General features: G+C 45.1%; 1 protein-coding gene across 1 annotated transcript in view; it reads right to left on the reverse strand.

Moving 5' to 3' along the window:
* plod3 (procollagen-lysine, 2-oxoglutarate 5-dioxygenase 3) overlaps positions 1-20,663 on the reverse strand; it is a 79,201-nt gene that overhangs the window by 42,882 nt on the left and 15,656 nt on the right. The window contains exons 5-11 of the mRNA XM_031791493.1: positions 20,230-20,342; positions 14,442-14,505; positions 14,210-14,307; positions 9,389-9,490; positions 7,383-7,514; positions 5,094-5,215; positions 4,427-4,531 (exon numbers count right to left, since the gene is read on the reverse strand). Coding sequence (XP_031647353.1) covers positions 4,427-4,531; positions 5,094-5,215; positions 7,383-7,514; positions 9,389-9,490; positions 14,210-14,307; positions 14,442-14,505; positions 20,230-20,342 — 736 coding nt within the window. The remainder of the gene's footprint in view (positions 1-4,426; positions 4,532-5,093; positions 5,216-7,382; positions 7,515-9,388; positions 9,491-14,209; positions 14,308-14,441; positions 14,506-20,229; positions 20,343-20,663) is intronic.

The raw sequence follows: 20,663 nt of genomic DNA on the forward strand, positions 1-20,663 counted from the left end.
AATACCCTGTATATAGCCTCCACATTGTCTCTGTACCGTAATACCCTGTATATAGCCTCCACATTGACTCTGTACCGTAATACCCTGTATATAGCCTCCACATGGTCTCTGTACCGTAATACCCTGTATATAGCCTCCACATTGGCTTCTGTACCGTAACACCCCTGTATATAGCCTCCACATTGACTCTGTACCGTAATACCCTGTATATAGCCTCCACATTGACTTCTGTACCGTAATACCCTGTATATAGCCTCCACATTGTCTCTGTACCGTAATACCCTGTATATAGCATCCACATTGACTCTGTACCGTAATACCCTGTATATAGCCTCCACATTGTCTCTGTACCGTAATACCCTGTATATAGCCTCCACATTGGCTCTGTACCGTAATACCCTGTATATAGCCTCCACATTGACTCTGTACCGTAATACCCTGTATATAGCCTCACCATCATAGCCTCCACATTGACTCTGTACCGTAATCACCCTGTATATACCTCCACATTGACTCTGTACCGTACCATTACCACCTTACTCTGTACCGTAATACACTGTATAGCTCCACATTGACTCTGTACCGTAATACCCTGTATATAGTCTCCACATTGACTCTGTACCGTAATACCCTGTATATAGTCTCACATTGACTCTGTACCGTAATACCCTGTATATAGCCTCCACATTGACTCTGTACCGTAATACCCTGTATATAGTCTCCACATTGACTCCTGTCCGTAATACCCTGTATATAGTCTCCACATTGACTCTGTACCGTAATACCCTGTATATAGCCCTCCACATTGACTCTGTACCGTAATACCCTGTATATAGTCTCCACATTGACTCTGTACCGTAATACCCTGTATAAGCCTCCACATTGACTCTGTACCGTAATACCCTGTATATAGTCTCCACATTGACTCTGTACCGTAATACCCTGTATATAGCCTCCACATTGACTCTGTACCGTAATACCCTGTATATAGCCTCCACATTGACTCTGTACCGTAATACCCTGTATATAGCCTCCACATTGACTCTGTACCGTAATACCCTGTATATAGCCTCCACATTGACTCTGTACCGTAATACCCTGTATATAGCCCTCCACATTGACTCTGTACCGTAACACCCTGTATATAGCCTCCACATTGACTCTGTACCGTAATACCCTGTATATAGCCTCCACATTGACTCTGTACCAGTACCCCCCTGTATATAGCCTCCACATTGACTCTGTACCACTACCCCCTGTATATAGCCTCCACATTGACTCTGTACCGTAATACCCTGTATATAGCCTCCACATTGACTCTGTACCGTAATACCCTGTATATAGCCTCCACATTGACTCTGTACCGTAATACCCTGTATATAGCCTCCACATTGACTCTGTACCGTAATACCCTGTATATAGCCTCCACATTGACTCTGTACCGTAACACCCTGTATATAGCCTCCACATTGACTCTGTACCAGTACCCCCTGTATATAGCCTCCACATTGACTCTGTACCGTAACACCCTGTATATAGCCTCCACATTGACTCTGTACCGTAATACCCTGTATATAGCCTCCACATTGACTCTGTACCGGTACCCCCTGTATATAGCCTCCACATTGACTCTGTACCGTAATACCCTGTATATAGCCTCCACATTGACTCTGTACCGGTACCCCCTGTATATAGCCTCCACATTGACTCTGTACCGGTACCCCCTGTATATAGCCTCCACATTGACTCTGTACCGGTACCCCCTCTATATAGCCTCCACATTGACTCTGTACCGTAATACCCTGTATATAGCCTCCACATTGACTCTGTACCGTAACACCCTGTATATAGCCTCCACATTGACTCTGTACCGTAACACCCTGTATATAGCCTCCACATTGACTCTGTACCGTAATACCCTGTATATAGCCTCCACATTGACTCTGTACCGGTACCCCCTGTATATAGCCTCCACATTGACTCTGTACCGGTACCCCCTGTATATAGCCTCCACATTGACTCTGTACCGGTACCCCCTCTATATAGCCTCCACATTGACTCTGTACCGTAATACCCTGTATATAGCCTCCACATTGACTCTGTACCGTAGCACCCTGTATATAGCCTCCACATTGACTCTGTACCGTAATACCCTGTATATAGCCTCCACATTGACTCTGTACCGTAATACCCTGTATATAGCCTCCACATTGACTCTGTACCATAATACCCTGTATATAACCTCCACATTGACTCTGTACCATAATACCCTGTATATAGCCTCCACATTGACTCTGTACCGTAATACCCTGTATATAGCCTCCACATTGACTCTGTACCGTAATACCCTGTATATAGCCTCCACATTGACTCTGTACCGTAATACCCTGTATATAGCCTCCACATTGACTCTGTACCGTAATACCCTGTATATAGCCTCCACATTGACTCTGTACCGTAACACCCTGTATATAGCCTCCACATTGACTCTGTACCGTAATACCCTGTATATAGCCTCCACATTGACTCTGTACCGTAACACCCTGTATATAGCCTCCACACTAACTCTGTACTGGTACCCCCTGTATAAAGCCTTGCTATTGTTATTTTACTGCTGCTGTTTAATTATTTGTTACTTTTATTTTCTACTTATCTATTTTTTACCTAACACTTATTTTTTTCTTAACTTCTTAATTGTTGGTTAAGGGCTGTTGTATTCGGTAGACGTGACAAATACATGAGATTTAATTTGATTTGAAAGACATCCTTCCTAACTCAGTTGCCGGAGAGGACAGAAACCGCTCAGGGATTTCACCATGAGACCAATGGTAACTTTAAAACAGTTACAGAGTTTAATGGCTGTGGTTGGAGAAAACTGAGGATGGATCAACAACATTGTAGTTACTCCACAATACTCCACAATACTAACCTAATAGACAGAATGAAAAGAAGGAAGCCTGTACAGAATAAAAATATTCCAAAACACGCATCCTGTTTGCAACAAGGCACTAAAGTAAAACTGCAACAAAAAATGTAGCAAAGCAATTCACTTTGTGTCCTGGATGTTATGTTTGGAGAAGATACAACACATTACTGAGTACCACTCTTCATATTTTCAAGCATAGTAGTGGCTGCATCAAGCTTGTCATGCTTGTCATCGTTAAGGACTGGGGAGCTTTTCAGGATGAAAGACACTGGGAGATGAATTCACCTTTCAGCAGGACAATAACCTAAAACACCAGGCCAAATAAACACTGGAGTTGCTTACCAAGATGACAGTGAACGTTCCTGAATGGCCTAGTTACAGTTTTGACTTAAATCTACTTTAAAATCTATGGCAATACCTGAAAAGGGATGTCTTGCAATGATCAACAACCAATTTGACAGAGTTAAAGAATTTTGAAAAAAATTATGGGCAAATGTTGTACAATCCAGGTGTGGCTCTTAGAGACACAGGTGCTGTGAAATGTGCTGTACAATGTGCTGTACAATGTGCTGTACAATGTGCTGTACAATGTGCTGTACAATGTGCTGTACAATGTGCTGTACAATGTGCTGTACAATGTGCTGTACAATGTGCTGTACAATGTGCTGTACAATGTGCTGTACAATGTGCTGTACAATGTGCTGACTGTGCATAATTATGTAAATAAAGATATTTCATTTTCACAACATTTCTGAAAACATGTTTTCACTTGGTCATTATGGGGTATTGTATGTAAATGAAATCTATTTAATATCTATTTGAATTCAGGCTGTAACAACATGTGGAATAAGTCAAGGGGTAAGAATTCATTCTGTTGGGTGTTGGGCGTAGTCTGTAGGGTTTAGGGTGTAGTGCGTAGTCTGTAGGGTTTAGGGTGTAGTGTGTAGTCTGTAGGGTTTAGGGTGTAGTGCGTAGTCTGTAGGGTTTAGGGTGTAGTGTGTGTGGGCGTAGTGCGTAGTCTGTAGGGTTTAGGGTGTAGTGCGTAGTCTGTAGGGTTTAGGGTGTAGTGTGTGGGCGTAGTGCGTAGTCTGTAGGGTTTAGGGTGTAGTGTGTGGGCGTAGTGCGTAGTCTGTAGGGTTTAGGGTGTAGTGCGTAGTCTGTAGGGTTTAGGGTGTAGTGTGTGGGCGTAGTGCGTAGTCTGTAGGGTTTAGGGTGTGGAATAAGTCAAGGGGTATGAATACTTTAGGAAGGCAAGATGATAACATCAGGTGTAGTCTGTAGGGTGTAATCTGTAGGGTGTAATCTGTAGGGTGTAGTCTGTAGGGTGTAATCTGTAGGGTGTAGTCTGTACGGTGTAGGGTGTAGTCTGTACGGTGTAGGGTGTAGTGTGTGGTGTGTAGTCTGTAGGGTGTACGGTGTAATCTGTAGGGTGTCATCTGTAGGGTGTACGGTGTCATCTGTAGGGTGTAGTCTGTACGGTGTAGGGTGAAGGATTCTTACTTGTTCTCTTCTATAAGGATACGGAGAACATCAGGGTTGACGATGACAACATCAGCATCGATACTGAAGTAGTAATCACACTGACTGTCCTTCTTACACGCCTCCCTACACACACACACACACACACACACACACACACACACACACACACAGACACACACACACAGACAGAACACAGACAGAACACACACACACAGACAGAATACACACAACACAGACAGAATACACACAACACAGACAGAACACACACAACACAGACAGAACACACACAACACAGACAGAACACACACAACACACACAGAACACAGACAGAACACAGACAACACAGACAGAACACACACAGACAGAACACAGACACACAGACAGAACACAGACAGAACTCACACACACAGACACAACACACACAACACAGACAGAACACAGACAACACAGACAGAACACAGACAGAACTCACACACACAGACACAACACAGACAGAACACACACAGACAGAACACAGACAGAACTCACACAGAACACAGACAGAACACAGACAGAACACAGACAGAACACAGGTTACCATGGTTATGCAGGTGTGGGACATGTTCTAAGCAGCTCATTGTTACAATAACAGTGTTCAGGGTTCCCTCCTCATGTTCTAAGGAATAGTCATAGGTGTAATCCTCACACAGCCATGGTTCTAGCCTGGTCCTGTTGTAGGTTCTCCTCCGGTCCGACCAGCCTGGCGTCAGGGAACAGAACACGATGCTTCTCCCAGAAGCGCTGAATGTTCTGCTCATGATACACCACCTAACACGCACAGCATCACACAGCATTAAACACCATCTCACAGCATTAAACACCATCTCACACCATCACACAGCATTAAACACAATCTCACACCATTAAACACAATCTCACACCATTAAACACAATCTCACACCATCTCACACCATCTCACACCATCTCACACGGTTAAAACCTTTAAAAGTCTATGCCGTGGGAGGGCGTTGCTAAACTGACAGGTGGAATTGTTTGAAGAAGGTCACAGATCATTTAGCAATGTGATGTTGAATTGTAAGACCCCTTTAGGTATCGACAAACTATTTAAATTCATGATTTGATAACATATTGAATTTGTTCTTTCCTACTATAGCCCATAGAAACACATTGAATAACACATCCAGAAATGGCAAAAAAAGGACAGACAATTAACCACATGAAACAAGGTATATATATGTATATGTATATCTCCATACTACCATTCATTTGTATGGGTTACCTTCAGATGAAGGAAAAAAAGAAAGGGAACACTTAAACAACACAATGTAACTCCAAGTCAATCACACTTCTGTGAAATCAAACTGTCCACTTAGAAAGCAACACTGATTGACAATACATTCCACATGCTGTTGTGCAAATGGAATAGACAACAGGTGGAAATTATAGGCAATTAGCAAGACGCCCCCAATAAAGGAGTGGTTCTGCAGGTGATAACCACAGACCACTTCTCAGTTCCTATGCTTCCTGGCTGATGTTTTGGTCACTTTTGAATGCTGGCGGTGCTTTCACTCTAGTGGTAGCATGAGACAGAGTCTACAACCCATACAAGTGGCTCAGGTAGTGCAGCTCATCCAGGATGGCACATCAATGCGAGCTGTGGCAAGAAGGTTTGCTGTGTCTGTCAGCGTAGTGTCCAGAGCATGGAGGCACTACCAGGAGACAGGCCAGTACATCAGGAGACGTGGAGGAGGCCGTAGGAAGACAACAACCCAGCAGCAGGACCCCTACCTCCGCCTTTGTGCAAGGAGGAGCACTGCCAGAGCCCTGCAAAATTACCTCCAGCAGGCCACAAATGTGCATGTGTCTGCTCAAACAGTCTGAAAACAGATACCATGAGGGCCCGACGTCCACAGGTGGGGGTGGTGCTTACAGCCCAACACCGTGCAGGACGTTTGGCATTTGCCAGAGAACACCAAGATTGGCAAATTCGCCACTGGTGCCCTGTGCTCTTCACAGATGAAAGCAGGTTCACACTGAGCACATGTGACAGAAGTGACAGAGTCTGGAGACGCCGTGGAGAACTTCTGCTGCCTGCAACATCCTCCAGCATGACCGGTTTGGTGGTGGGTCAGTCATGGTGTGGGGTGGCATTTCTTTGGGGGGCCGCACAGCCCTCCATGTGCTCGCCAGAGGTAGCCTGACTGCCATTAGGTACCGAGATGAGATCCTCAGACCCCTTGTGAGACCATATGCTGGTGCGGTTGGCCCTGGGTTCCTCCTAATGCAAGACAATGCTAGACCTCATGTGGCTGGAGTGTGTCAGCAGTTCCTGCAAGAGGAAGGCATTGATGCTATGGACTGGCCCGCCCGTTCCCCACACCTGAATCCAATTGAGCACATCTGGGACATCATGTCTCGCTCCATCCACCAATGCCACATTGCACCACAGACTGCTGAGGAGTTGGCGGATGCTTTAGTCCAGGTTTGGGAGGAGATCCCTCAGGAGACCATCCGCCACCTCATCAGGAGCATGCCCAGGCTTTGTAGGGAGGTCAAACAGGCACATGGAGGCCACACACACACTACTGAGCCTCATTTTGACTTGTTGTAAGGACATTACATCAAAGTTGGATCAGCCTGTAGTGTGGTTTTCCACTTTAATTTTGAGTGTGACTCCAAATCCAGACCTCAATGGGTTGATAAATTTGATTCCCATTGATAATTTGTCTGTGATTTTGTTGTCAGCACATTCAACTATGTAAAGAAAAAAGTATTTAATAAGAATATTTCATTAATTCAGATCTAGGATGTGTTATTTTAGTGTTCCCTTTATTTTTTGGAGCAGTGTATATCTCCATACTACCATTAATTTGTATGGGTTACCTTCAGACGAGTCCTGTGACACTTGTAGGATGGTGTGATGTGTGTGTTATGGCGTGTGTGTGTGCGATGGTGTGTGTGTGTGTGTACTAACGTTGTTGTGTATAAACAGTCTGATGCGGCTGGTTGGGTAGTTGAGGGTGGTCAGTCTCTCTAGAAACTCTTCCAGGAAGGGAGTCGGCTGAACGATGAACACAGACACATACACCAGGGGCATGTCTTCATCCTACACAGAGACAGAGAGACATGAACACAGAGACACATCAGGGGCCTGTCTTCATCCCACACAGAGACAGAGAGACATGAACACAGAGAAACACCAGGGGCATGTCTTCATCCTACACAGAGACAGAGAGACATGAACACAGAGAAACACCAGGGGCCTGTCTTCATCCTACACAGAGACAGAGAGACACCAGGGGCCTGTCTTCATCCTACACAGAGACAGAGAGACATGAACACAGAGACACACCAGGGGCATGTCTTCATCCTACACAGAGACAGAGAGACATGAACACAGAGAAACACCAGGGGCATGTCTTCATCCTACACAGAGACAGAGAGACATGTACACAGAGACACACCAGGGGCATGTCTTCATCCTACACAGAGACAGAGAGACATGAACACAGAGAAACACCAGGGGCATGTCTTCATCCTACACAGAGACAGAGACACACCCCAGGGGCATGTCTTCATCCTCCACAGAGACACACACCAGGGGCATGTCTTCATCCTCCACAGAGACACACACCAGGGGCATGTCTTCATCCTCCACAGAGACAGAGACACACACCAGGGGCATGTCTTCATCCTCCACAGAGACACACACCAGGGGCATGTCTTCATCCTACACAGAGACACACCAGGGGCATGTCTTCATCCTACACAGAGACACACCAGGGGCATGTCTTCATCCTACACAGAGACACACCAGGGGCATGTCTTCATCCTACACAGAGACAGACACACACCAGGGGCATGTCTTCATCCTACACAGAGACAGAGAGACATGAACACAGAGACACACACCAGGGGCATGTCTTCATCCTACACAGAGACCGAGAGACATGAACACAGAGACACACACCAGGGGCATGTCTTCATCCTACACAGAGACACACACACACACACCAGGGGCCTATCTTCATCCTACACAGAGACACACACAAGGGGCCTGTCTTCATCCTACACAGAGACAGAGACACACACCGGGGGCATGTCTTCATCCTACACAGAGACAGAGACACACACCAGGGGCCTGTCTTCATCCTACACAAAGACAGAGACACAGAGACACACACCAGGGGCATGTCTTCATCCTACACAGAGACACACCAGGGGCATGTCTTCATCCTGCACAGAGACACAGAGACACACCAGGGGCCTGTCTTCATTCTACACAGAGACAGAGAGACATGAACACAGAGACAGACACACCAGGGGCATGTCTTCATCCTACACAGACACACACCAGGGGTATGTCTTCATCCTACACAGAGACAGAGACACAGAGACACACACCAGGGGCATGTCTTCATCCTACACAGTGACACACCAGGGGCCTGTCTTCATCCTACACAGAGACAGAGAGACATGAACACAGAGACAGACACACCAGGGGCATGTCTTCATCCTACACAGACACACACCAGGGGCATGTCTTCATCCTACACAGAGACACACCAGGGGTATGTCTTCATCCTACACAGAGACAGAGACACAGAGACACACACCAGGGGCATGTCTTCATCCTACACAGAGACACACACCAGGGGCCTGTCTTCATCCTACACAGAGACACAGAGACATGAACACAGAGACAGACACACCAGGGGCATGTCTTCATCCTACACAGACACACACCAGGGGCATGTCTTCATCCTACACAGAGACATACCAGGGGCCTGTCTTCATCCTACACAGAGACAGACACACCAGGGGCATGTCTTCATCCTACACAGACACACACCAGGGGCATGTCTTCATCCTACACAGAGACATACCAGGGGCCTGTCTTCATCCTACACAGAGACAGAGACAGACACACCAGGGGCATGTCTTCATCCTACACAGAGACACACACACACAGGTACGTACAGGCGTGTCGTTGAGGTATATCAGGTCGTCGTCACAGATCCCACAGCCGGTCTCGTGAGTCCAGGCAGTCGGGACATAGTTACCCAGGTAGTTCAACTGGAGCTGGGGGGGGGGGGGGTAAATGGAAATAAATGGAAATGAGCACAAAGTGTCAAAATAATAGTAATATAACCCCTCCTCTCTGTCTGTCTCTGACCCTAATATAACCCCTCCTCTCAGTCTGTCTCTGACCCTAATATAACCCCTCCTCTATCTGTCTCTGACCCTAATATAACCCCTCCTCTCTGTCTGTCTCTGACCCTAATATAACCCCTCCTCTCTGTCTGTCTCTGACCCTAATATAACCCCTCCTCTGTCTGTCTCTGACCCTAATATAACCCCTCCTCTCTGTCTGTCTCTGACCCTAATATAACCCCTCCTCTGTCTGTCTCTGACCCTAATATAACCCCTCCTCTCTGTCTGTCTCTGACCCTAATATAACCCCTCCTCTGTCTGTCTCTGACCCTAATATAACCCCTCCTCTCTGTCTGTCTCTGACCCTAATATAACCCCTCCTCTGTCTGTCTCTGACCCTAATATAACCCCTCCTCTCTGTCTGTCTCTGACCCTAATATAACCCCTCCTCTCTCTCTGTCTCTGACCCTAATATAACCCCTCCTCTCTGTCTGTCTCTGACCCTAAAATAACCCCTCCTCTGTCTGTCTCTGACCCTAATATAACCCCTCCTCTATCTGTCTCTGACCCTAATATAACCCCTCCTCTATCTGTCTCTGACCCTAATATAACCCCTCCTCTGTCTGTCTCTGACCCTAATATAACCCCTCCTCTCTGTCTGTCTCTGACCCTAATATAACCCCTCCTCTGTCTGTCTCTGACCCTAATATAACCCCTCCTCTCTGTCTCTGACCCTAATATAACCCCTCCTCTCTGTCTGTCTCTGACCCTAATATAACCCCTCCTCTCAGTCTGTCTCTGACCCTAATATAACCCCTCCTCTCTGTCTGTCTCTGACCCTAATATAACCCCTCCTCTCTGTCTGTCTCTGACCCTAATATAACCCCTCCTCTCTGTCTCTGACCCTAATATAACCCCTCCTCTCAGTCTGTCTCTGACCCTAATATAACCCCTCCTCTCTGTCTGTCTCTGACCCTAATATAACCCCTCCTCTGTCTGTCTCTGACCCTAATATAACCCCTCCTCTCTGTCTCTGACCCTAATATAACCCCTCCTCTCAGTCTGTCTCTGACCCTAATATAACCCCTCCTCTCTGTCTGTCTCTGACCCTAATATAACCCCTCCTCTCTGTCTGTCTCTGACCCTAATATAACCCCTCCTCTGTCTGTCTCTGACCCTAATATAACCCCTCCTCTGTCTGTCTCTGACCCTAATATAACCCCTCCTCTGTCTGTCTCTGACCCTAATATAACCCCTCCTCTCTGTCTGTCTCTGACCCTAATATAACCCCTCCTCTCTGTCTGTCTCTGACCCTAATATAACCCCTCCTCTCTGTCTGTCTCTGACCCTAATATAACCCCTCCTCTCTGTCTGTCTCTGACCCTAATATAACCCCTCCTCTCTGTCTGTCTCTGACCCTAATATAACCCCTCCTCTCGGTCTGTCTCTGACCCTAATATAACCCCTCCTCTCGGTCTGTCTCTGACCCTAATATAACCCTCTTTTACACAGGTAATGACCCTACATACATATAGTCCACTATCCAACCCTCCATATATAGTCCACTACCCATCCCTACATATATAGTCCACTATCCAACCCTACATATATAGTCCACTATCCAACCCTACATATATAGTCCACTACCCAACCCTCCATATATAGTCCACTATCCAACCCTACATATATAGTCCACTACCCAACCCTACATATATAGTCCACTATCCAACCCTACATATATAGTCCACTACCCAACCCTACATATATAGTCCACTACCCAACCCTACATATATAGTCCACTACCCAACCCTACATATATAGTCCACTATCCAACCCTCCATATATAGTCCACTACCCAACCCTCCATATATAGTCCACTACCCAACCCTCCATATATAGTCCACTACCCAACCCTCCATATATAGTCCACTACCCAACCCTACATATATAGTCCACTACCCAACCCTACATATATAGTCCACTATCCAACCCTACATATATAGTCCACTACCCAACCCTACATATATAGTCCACTATCCAACCCTACATATATAGTCCACTACCCAACCCTACATATATAGTCCACTACCCAACCCTACATATATAGTCCACTATCCAACCCTACATATATAGTCCACTACCCAACCCTACATATATAGTCCACTACCCAACCCTACATATATAGTCCACTACCCAACCCTACATATATAGTCCACTACCCAACCCTACATATATAGTCCACTACCCAACCCTACATATATAGTCCACTACCCAACCCTACATATATAGTCCACTACCCAACCCTACATATATAGTCCACTACCCAACCCTACATATATAGTCCACTATCCAACCCTACATATATAGTCCACTACCCAACCCTACATATATAGTCCACTATCCAACCCTACATATATAGTCCACTATCCAACCCTACATATATAGTCCACTACCCAACCCTACATATATAGTCCACTATCCAACCCTCCATATATAGTCCACTATCCAACCCTCCATATATAGTCCACTATCCAACCCTACATATATAGTCCACTATCCAACCCTACATATATAGTCCACTACCCAACCCTCCATATATAGTCCACTATCCAACCCTCCATATATAGTCCACTATCCAACCCTACATATATAGTCCACTACCCAACCCTACATATATAGTCCACTACCCAACCCTACATATATAGTCCACTACCCAACCCTACATATATAGTCCACTACCCAACCCTACATATATAGTCCACTACCCAACCCTACATATATAGTCCACTACCCAACCCTACATATATAGTCCACTACCCAACCCTACATATATAGTCCACTACCCAACCCTACATATATAGTCCACTACCCAACCCTACATATATAGTCCACTACCCAACCCTACATATATAGTCCACTATCCAACCCTACATATATAGTCCACTACCCAACCCTACATATATAGTCCACTACCCAACCCTACATATATAGTCCACTACCCAACCCTACATATACAGTGGGGCAAAAAAGTATTTAGTCAGCCACCAATTGTGCAAGTTCTCCCACTTAAAAAGATGAGGCCTGTCATTTTCATCATAGGTACACTTCAACTATAACAGACTAAATGAGAAAAAAAATTCCTGAAAAATCACATTGTAGGATTTTTAATGAATTTATTTGCAAATTATGGTGGAAAATAAGTATTTGGTCACCTACAAACAAGCAAATGTCTGGCTCTCACAGACCTGTAACTTCTTATTTAAGAGGCTCTTCTGTCCTCCACTCGTTACCTGTATTAATGGTAACTGTTTGAACTTGCTATCAGTATAAAAGACACCTGTCCACAACCTCAAACAGTCACACTCCAAACTCCACTATGGCCAAGACCAAAGAGCTGTCAAAGGACACCCGAAACAAAATTGTAGACCTGCACCAGGCTGGGAAGACTGAATCTGCAATAGGTAAGCAGCTTGGTTTGAAGAAATCAACTGTGGGAGCACTTAATAGGAACTGGAAGACATACAAGACCACTGATAATCTCCCTCGATCTGGGGCTCCACGCAAGATCTCACCCCGTGGGGTCAAAATGATCACAAGAATGGTGAGCAAAAATCCCAGAACCACACAGGGGGACCTAGTGAATGACTTGCAGAGAGCTGGGACCAAAGTAACAAAGCCTACCATCAGTAACACACTACGCTGCGAGGGACTCAAATCCTGCAGTGCCAGACGTGTCAACCTGCTTAAGCCAGTACATGTCCAGGCCCGTCTGAAGTTTGCTAGAGAGCATTTGGATGATCCAGAAGAAGATTGGGAGAATGGCATATGGTCAGATGAAACCAAAATATAACTTTTTGGTAAAAACTCAACTCATGTGTTTGGAAGACAAAGAATGTTGCATCCAAAGAACACCATACCTACTGTGAAGCATGGGGTGGAAACATCATGCTTTGGGGCTGTTTTTCTGCAAAGGGACCAGGACGACTGATCCGTGTAAAGGAAAGAATGAATGGGGCCATGTATCGTGAGATTTTGAGTAAAACCATCAGCAAGGGCATTGAAGATGAAACATGGCTGGGTCTTTCAGCATGACAATGATCCCAAACACACCGCCTGGGCAACGAAGGAGTGGCTTCGTAAGAAGCATTTCAAGGTCCTGGAGTGGCCTAGCCAGTCTCCAGATCTCAACCCCATAGAAAATCTTTGGAGGGAGTTGAAAGTCCACGTTGCCCAGCAACAGCCCCAAAACATCACTGCCCTAGAGGAGATCTGCATGGAGGAATGGGCCAAAATACCAGCAACAGTGTGTGAAAACCTTGTGAAGACTTACAGAAAACATTTGACCTCTGTCATTGCCAACAAAGGTTATATAACAAAGTATCGAGATAAACTATTTGGTCAATAACAAAAGTTTTTTTTCCACCATAATTTGCAAATAAATTCATTAAAAATCCTACAATGTGATTTTCAGATTTTTTTTTCTCATTTTGTCTGTCATAGTTGAAGTGTACCTATGATGAAAATTACAGGCCTCTCATCTTTTTAAGTGGGAGAACTTGGTGGCTGACTAAATACTTTTTGCCCCACTGTATATAGTACACTACCCAGATTGACCCAAAGTTCTGATGCTGTGCCGGGATTGGTTACCTTGGTGGGTCCGTTGCCATGGATAATAACAGGAAGTGTGTCATAGGCCACGTTCCTCGCACGGACACGAGCCTTCTCAAACTTCAGCACCACCTCCTCTGTGTGTGTGTGTATGTTTAGGTGTGTGTAGGGAGAAAATAACATGTAGGTTAGTTAAACACACTTCAGACAACACAGAGAAGATGGAGGCAGAATTGGGGTTCCAGCAGTGGGAGTACTAGGTGTATCTCACCGATGGCTCCGTTGAGGTTCTGGAAGATTCTAGAGCGATGGTCCAGAGTCATGTTGTACTTGGTCTGAAAGATAACATTACCACGTTACCACAACAACATTACAAGTTTACTACAACGTTGTTGAATGAGAACTTGTTCCCAACTAGCCTACCTGGTTAAATAAAGGTGTTCCCAACTAGCCTACCTGGTTAAATAAAGGTGTTCTCAACTAGCCTACCTGGTTAAATAAAGGTGTTCCCAACTAGCCTACCTGGTTAAATAAAGGTGTTCCCAACTAGCCTACCTGGTTAAATAAAGGTGTTCTCAACTAGCCTACCTGGTTAAATAAAGGTGTTCCCAACTAGCCTAGTTGGGAACACCTTTATTTAACCAGGTGGCCAGTTGAGAACACCTTTATTTAACCAGGTGGCCAGTTGAGAACAAGTTCTCATTTACAACTGCGACCTGGCCAAGATAAAGCAAAGCAGTGCAACACAGAGTTACACATGGAATAAACATACAGTCGATAACACAATAGAAAAGAAAGATCTATATACAGTGTGTGCAAATGGTGTGAGGACTTGAGGCAATAAATAGGCCATAGTAGCGAAGTAATGACAATTTAGCAGATTAACACTGGAGTGATAGATGAGCAGATGATGGTGTGTAAGTAGTGATAATGGTGTGCAAAAGAGCAGAAAAGTAAATAAAAACAATATGGGGATGAGGTAGGTAGATTGGGTGGGCTATTTACAGATGGACTATGTACAGCTGCAGCGATCGGTTAGCTGCTCAGATAGCTGATGTTTAAATTTAGTGAGGGAAATGTAAGTCTCCAGCTTCAGCGATTTTTGCAATTTGTTCCAGTCACTGGCAGCGGAGAACTGGAAGGAAAGGCGGCCAAAGGAGATGTTGGCTTTGGGGATGATCAGTGAGATATACCTACTGGAGCGTGTGCTACGGGTGGGTGTTGTTATCGTGACCAGTGAGTTTTGATAAGGCAGAGCTTTACCTAGCATAGACTTGTAGATGACCTGGAGCCAGTGGGTCTGGTGACGAATATGTAGCGAGGGCCAGCCGACTAGAGCATACAGGTCACAGTGGTGGGTGGTATAAGGCGCTTTGGTAACAAAACGGATGGCACTGTGATAGACTGCATTCAATTTGCTGAGTAGAGTATTGGAAGCTAATTTGTAGATGACATCGCCGAAGTCGAGGATCGGTAGGATAGTCAGTTTTACTAGGGTAAGTTTGGCGGCGTGAGTGAAGGAGGCTTTGTTGTGAAATAGAAAGCCGATTCTAGATTTAATTTTGGATTGGAGATGCTTAATGTGAGTCTGGAAGGAGAGTTTACAGTCTAGTCAGACACGTAGGTATTTGGAGTTGTCTGTGTATTCTAGGTCAGAACCGTCCAGAGTAGTGATGCTAGTCGGGTGGGCGGGTGCGGGCAGCGAACGGTTGAAAAGCATTAATTTGGTTTTGCTAGCGTTTAAGAGCAGTTGGAGACCACAGAAGGAGTGTTGTATGGCATTGAAGCTGTTTGGAGGTTAGTTAACAGTGTACAAAGAAGGGCCAGATGTATACAGAATGGTGTCGTCTGCTTAGAAATGAATCAGGGAATCACCCGCAGCAAGAGCGGGGCGGCAGGGTAGCCTAGTGGTTAGAGCATTGGACTAGTAACCGGAAGGTTGCAAGTTCAAATCCCCGAGCTGACAAGGTACAAATCTGTCGTTCTGCCCCTGAACAGGCCGTTAACCCACTGTTCCTAGGCCGTCATTGAAGATAAGAATTTGTTCTTACCTTTATTTAAATAGGCAAGCCAGTTAAAATAAAATAAGAGCGACATCGTTGATATATACAGAGAAAATAGTAGGCCCGAGAATTGAACCCTGTGATACTCCCATAGAGACTGCCAGAGGTCCGGACAACAGGCCCTCTGATTTTACACACGGAACTCTGTCTGCAAAGTAGTTGGTGAACCAGTTGAGGCAGTCATTTGAGAAACCAAGGTTATTGAGTCTGCCGATGAGGATATGGTGATTGACAGAGTCGAAAGCCTTGGCCAGGTCGATGAAGACGGCTGCACAGTACTGTCTTTTATCGATGGCGGTTATGATATCGTTTAGTACCTTGAGCGTGGCTGAGGTGCACCCGTGACCAGCTCTGAAACCAGATTGCATAGCAGAGAAGGTATGGTGAGATTCGAAATGGTCAGTGATCTGTTTGTTGACTTGGCTTTCGAAGACCTTAGATAGGCAGGACAGGATGGATATAGGTCTGTAACAGTTTGGGTCCAGGGTGTCTCCCCCTTTGAAGAGGGGGATGAATGCGGCAGCTTCCCAATCCTTGGGGATCTCAGACGATATGGAAGAGGTTGAACAGGCTGGTAATAGGGGTTGCGACAATGGCGGCGGATAGTGTCAGAAATAGAGGGTCCAGATTGTCAAGCCCAGCTGATTTGTATGGGTCCAGGTTTTGCAGCTCTTTCAGAACATCTGCTGTCTGGATTTGGGTGAAGGAGAAGCTGGGGAGGCTCGGGCAAGTAGTTTCGAGGGGTGCTGAGCTGTTGGCCGGGATTGGGGTAGCCAGGAGGAAAGCATGGCTAGGCGTTGAGAAATGCTTATGGATTATCATGGATTTATCAGTGGTGACCGTGTCGCCTAGCCTCAGTGCAGTGGGCAGCTGGGAGGAGGTGCTCTTGTTCTCCATGGATTTATCAGTGGTGACTGTGTCGCCTAGCCTCAGTGCAGTGGGCAGCTGGGAGGAGGTGCTCTTGTTCTCCATGGATTTATCGGTGGTGACCGTGTTACCTAGCCTCAGTGCAGTGGGCAGCTGGGAGGAGGTGCTCTTGTTCTCCATGGATTTATTGGTGGTGACCGTGTGGCCTAGCCTCAGTGCAGTGGGCAGCTGGGAGGAGGTGCTCTTGTTCTCCATGGATTTATCAGTGGTGACCGTGTTACCTAGCCTCAGTGCAGTGGGCAGCTGGGAGGAGGTGCTCTTGTTCTCCATGGACTTTTCACAAAACATTTTGTTAGTACAACAGGATGCACGTTTCTGTTTGAAAAAGCCTTTCCTGACTGCCTGTGTATAATGGTTCCTGACTTCCCTGAAAAGTTGCATATCATGGGGGCTGTTCGATGCTAATGCAGAACGCCACAGGATGTTTTTGTGCTGGTCAAGGGCAGACAGGTCTGGAGTGAACCAAGGGCTATATCTGTTCCTAGTTCTACATTTTTTTTAAAAAGGGGCATGCTTTTGAAACCAGACTAAACAATGCCACTTAATATAATGTTTACACACCCTACATTACTCATCTCATATGTACATACTGTACTCGATACCATCTACTGCATCTTGTCTATGCCGTTCTGTACCATCACTCATTCATATATTTTTATGTACATATTCTTCATCCCTTTACACTTGTGTGTATATAAGGTAGTTGTTGTGAAATTGTTAGGTTAGATTACTCGTTTGTTATTACTGCATTGTCGGAACTAGAAGCACAAGCATTTCGCTACACTCGCATTAACATCTGCTAACCATGTGTATGTGACAAATAAAATTGATTTGATATTTAAAATGGTGAGGAAATTACTTTTAAAGAACGACCAGGCATCCTCGACTGACGGGATGAGGTCAATATCCTTCCAGGATACCTGGGCCAGGTTGATTAGAAAGGCCTGCTCACAGAAGTGTTTTAGGGAGCGTTTGACAGTGATGAGGGGTGGTCGCTTGACCGCGGACCCATAGCAGATGCAGGCAATGAGGCAGTGATCGCTGGGATCCTGAAAACAGCAGAGGTGTACTTGGAGGGCCAGTTGGTCAGGATGATATCTATAATATCTATGAGGGTGCCCATGTTTATGTAATTAGGGTTGTACCTGGTAGGTTCCTTGATAATTTGTGTGAGATTGAGGGCATCTAGCTTAGATTGTAGGACTGCTGGGATGTTAAGCATATCCCAGTTTAGGTCACCTAATATGCAGTTGGTAACAGCCTCCACTCTTATGGTAAGGCCACTAGATGATGGAACATTGCTGTGGGGACTTGCTTCGATTCAGCCACAAGAGCATTAGTGAGGTCGGACACTGATGTTGGATGATTTGGCCTGGCTCGCAGTCTGCGCTCCAATTCATCCCACGGGTCCCAATAGGGTGTATAGTGTAAGAGGTTAGAGGTCATACTAACCAGTTGTACTTTGTCCAGGTACAGTTGAAGTCGGAAGTTTACATACACTTAGATTGGAGTCATTAAAACTCGTTCTTCAACCACTACACAAGTTTCTTGTTAACAAACTATAGTTTTTGGCAAGTTGGTTAGGACATCTACTTTGTGCAGGACACAAGTCATTTTTCCAATAGATGTTTACAGACAGATTAATTCACAATTCCAGTGGGTCAGAAGTTTACATACACTAAGTTGACTGTGCCTTTAAACAGCTTGGAAAATTCCAGAAAATGATGTCATGGCTTTTGAACCTTCTGATAGGCTAATTGACATAATTTGAGTCAATTGGAGGTGTACCTGTGGATGTATTTCAAGGCCGACCTTCAAACTCAGTGCCGTTTTGCTTGCCCTCATGAGAAAATCAAAAGCCAAGACCTCAGAAAAGAATTGTAGACCTCCACAAGTCTGGTTCATCCTTGGGAGCAATTTCCAAATGACTGAAGGTACCACGTTCATCTGTACAAACAAGAGTACGCAAGTATAAACACCATGGGACCACGCAGCCGTCTCCTAGAGATGAATGTACTTTGGTGCGAAAAGTGCAAATCAATCCCAGAACAACAGCAAAGGACCTTGTGAAGATGCTGGAGGAAACAGGTACAAAAGTATATATATCCACAGTAAAACCAGTCCTATATCGACATAACCTGAAAGGCCCGCTCAGCAAGGAAGGAGCCACTGCTCCAAAACCGCCATAAAAAAGCCAGACTACAGTTTGCAACTGCACATGGGGACAAAGATGGTACTTTTTGGAGAAATGTCTTCTGGTTTGATGAAACAAAAATATAACTGTTTGGCCATAATGACCATCGTTATGTTTGGAGGAAAAAGGGGGACGCTTGCAAGACGAAGAACACCACTCCAACCGTGAAGCACGGGGGTGGCAGCATCATGTTGTGGGGGTGCTTTGCTGCAGGAGGGACTGGTGCACTTCACAAAATAGATGGCATCATGAGGAAAGGAAATTTATGTGGATATATTGAAGCAACATCTCAAGACATCAGTTAAAGCTTGGTCGCAAATGGGTCTTCCAAATGAACAATGACCCCAAGCATACCTCCAAAGTTGTGACAAAATTGCTTAAGGACAACAAAGTCATATTGGAGTGGCCACCTCAATTCTATAGAAAATGTGTGGGCAGAACTGAAAAAGCGTGTGTGGGCAAGGAGGCCTACAAACCTGACTCAGTTACATCAGCTCTCTCAGGAGGAATGGACCAAAATTCACCCAACTTATTGTGAGAAGCTTGTGGAAGGCTACCTGAAACTTTTGACCCAAGTTAAACAATTTAAAGGCAATGCTACCAAATACTAATTGAGTGTATGTAAACTTCTGACCCACTGGGAATGTGATGAAAGAAATAAAAGCTGAAATAAATCATTCTCTCTAATATTATTCAGACATTTCACATTCTTAAAATAAAGTGGTGATCCTAACTGACCTAAAACAGATACTTTTTACTATGATTAAATGTCAGGAATAGTTAAATAGTGAGATTAAATGTATTTGGCTAAGGTGTATGTAAACTTCCTACTTCAACTGTATATCTTATTGTAAAAGGTTAGAGGTCATACTAACCCGTTGTACTTTGTCCAGGTAGATCTTAGTGTAGAAGAGTTGGTCATCATCGTTGTCTTTATGTTTCCACTGTTGAACAATCTCACTGAGCTCTGGAGCATACCCTATAAACCCTTCACACAAAGACAGACACACTCTAGGGTTAACACACTACAGCATACTCTAAAACTGATAAACCTGACTGATAAACCTAATGACATGTCTGACTGGCTAATGTCTTACTGATAAACCTAATGATGTGTCTGATAAACCTAATGATGTGTCTGATAAACCTAATGATGTGTCTGATAAACCTAATGATGTGTCTGATAAACCTAATGATGTGTCTGATAAACCTAATGGTAACTGGTCCGGCAACAAATTTTCCTAAAGGAAACCATGGGTAGTGGTGTGTAGTGGTGTGATAGTATGTAGTAGTGTGTAGTAGTGTAAAT

The sequence above is a fragment of the Oncorhynchus kisutch genome, linkage group LG16 (assembly GCF_002021735.2).
Source record: "Oncorhynchus kisutch isolate 150728-3 linkage group LG16, Okis_V2, whole genome shotgun sequence".
Lineage (NCBI taxonomy): Eukaryota > Metazoa > Chordata > Actinopteri > Salmoniformes > Salmonidae > Oncorhynchus > Oncorhynchus kisutch.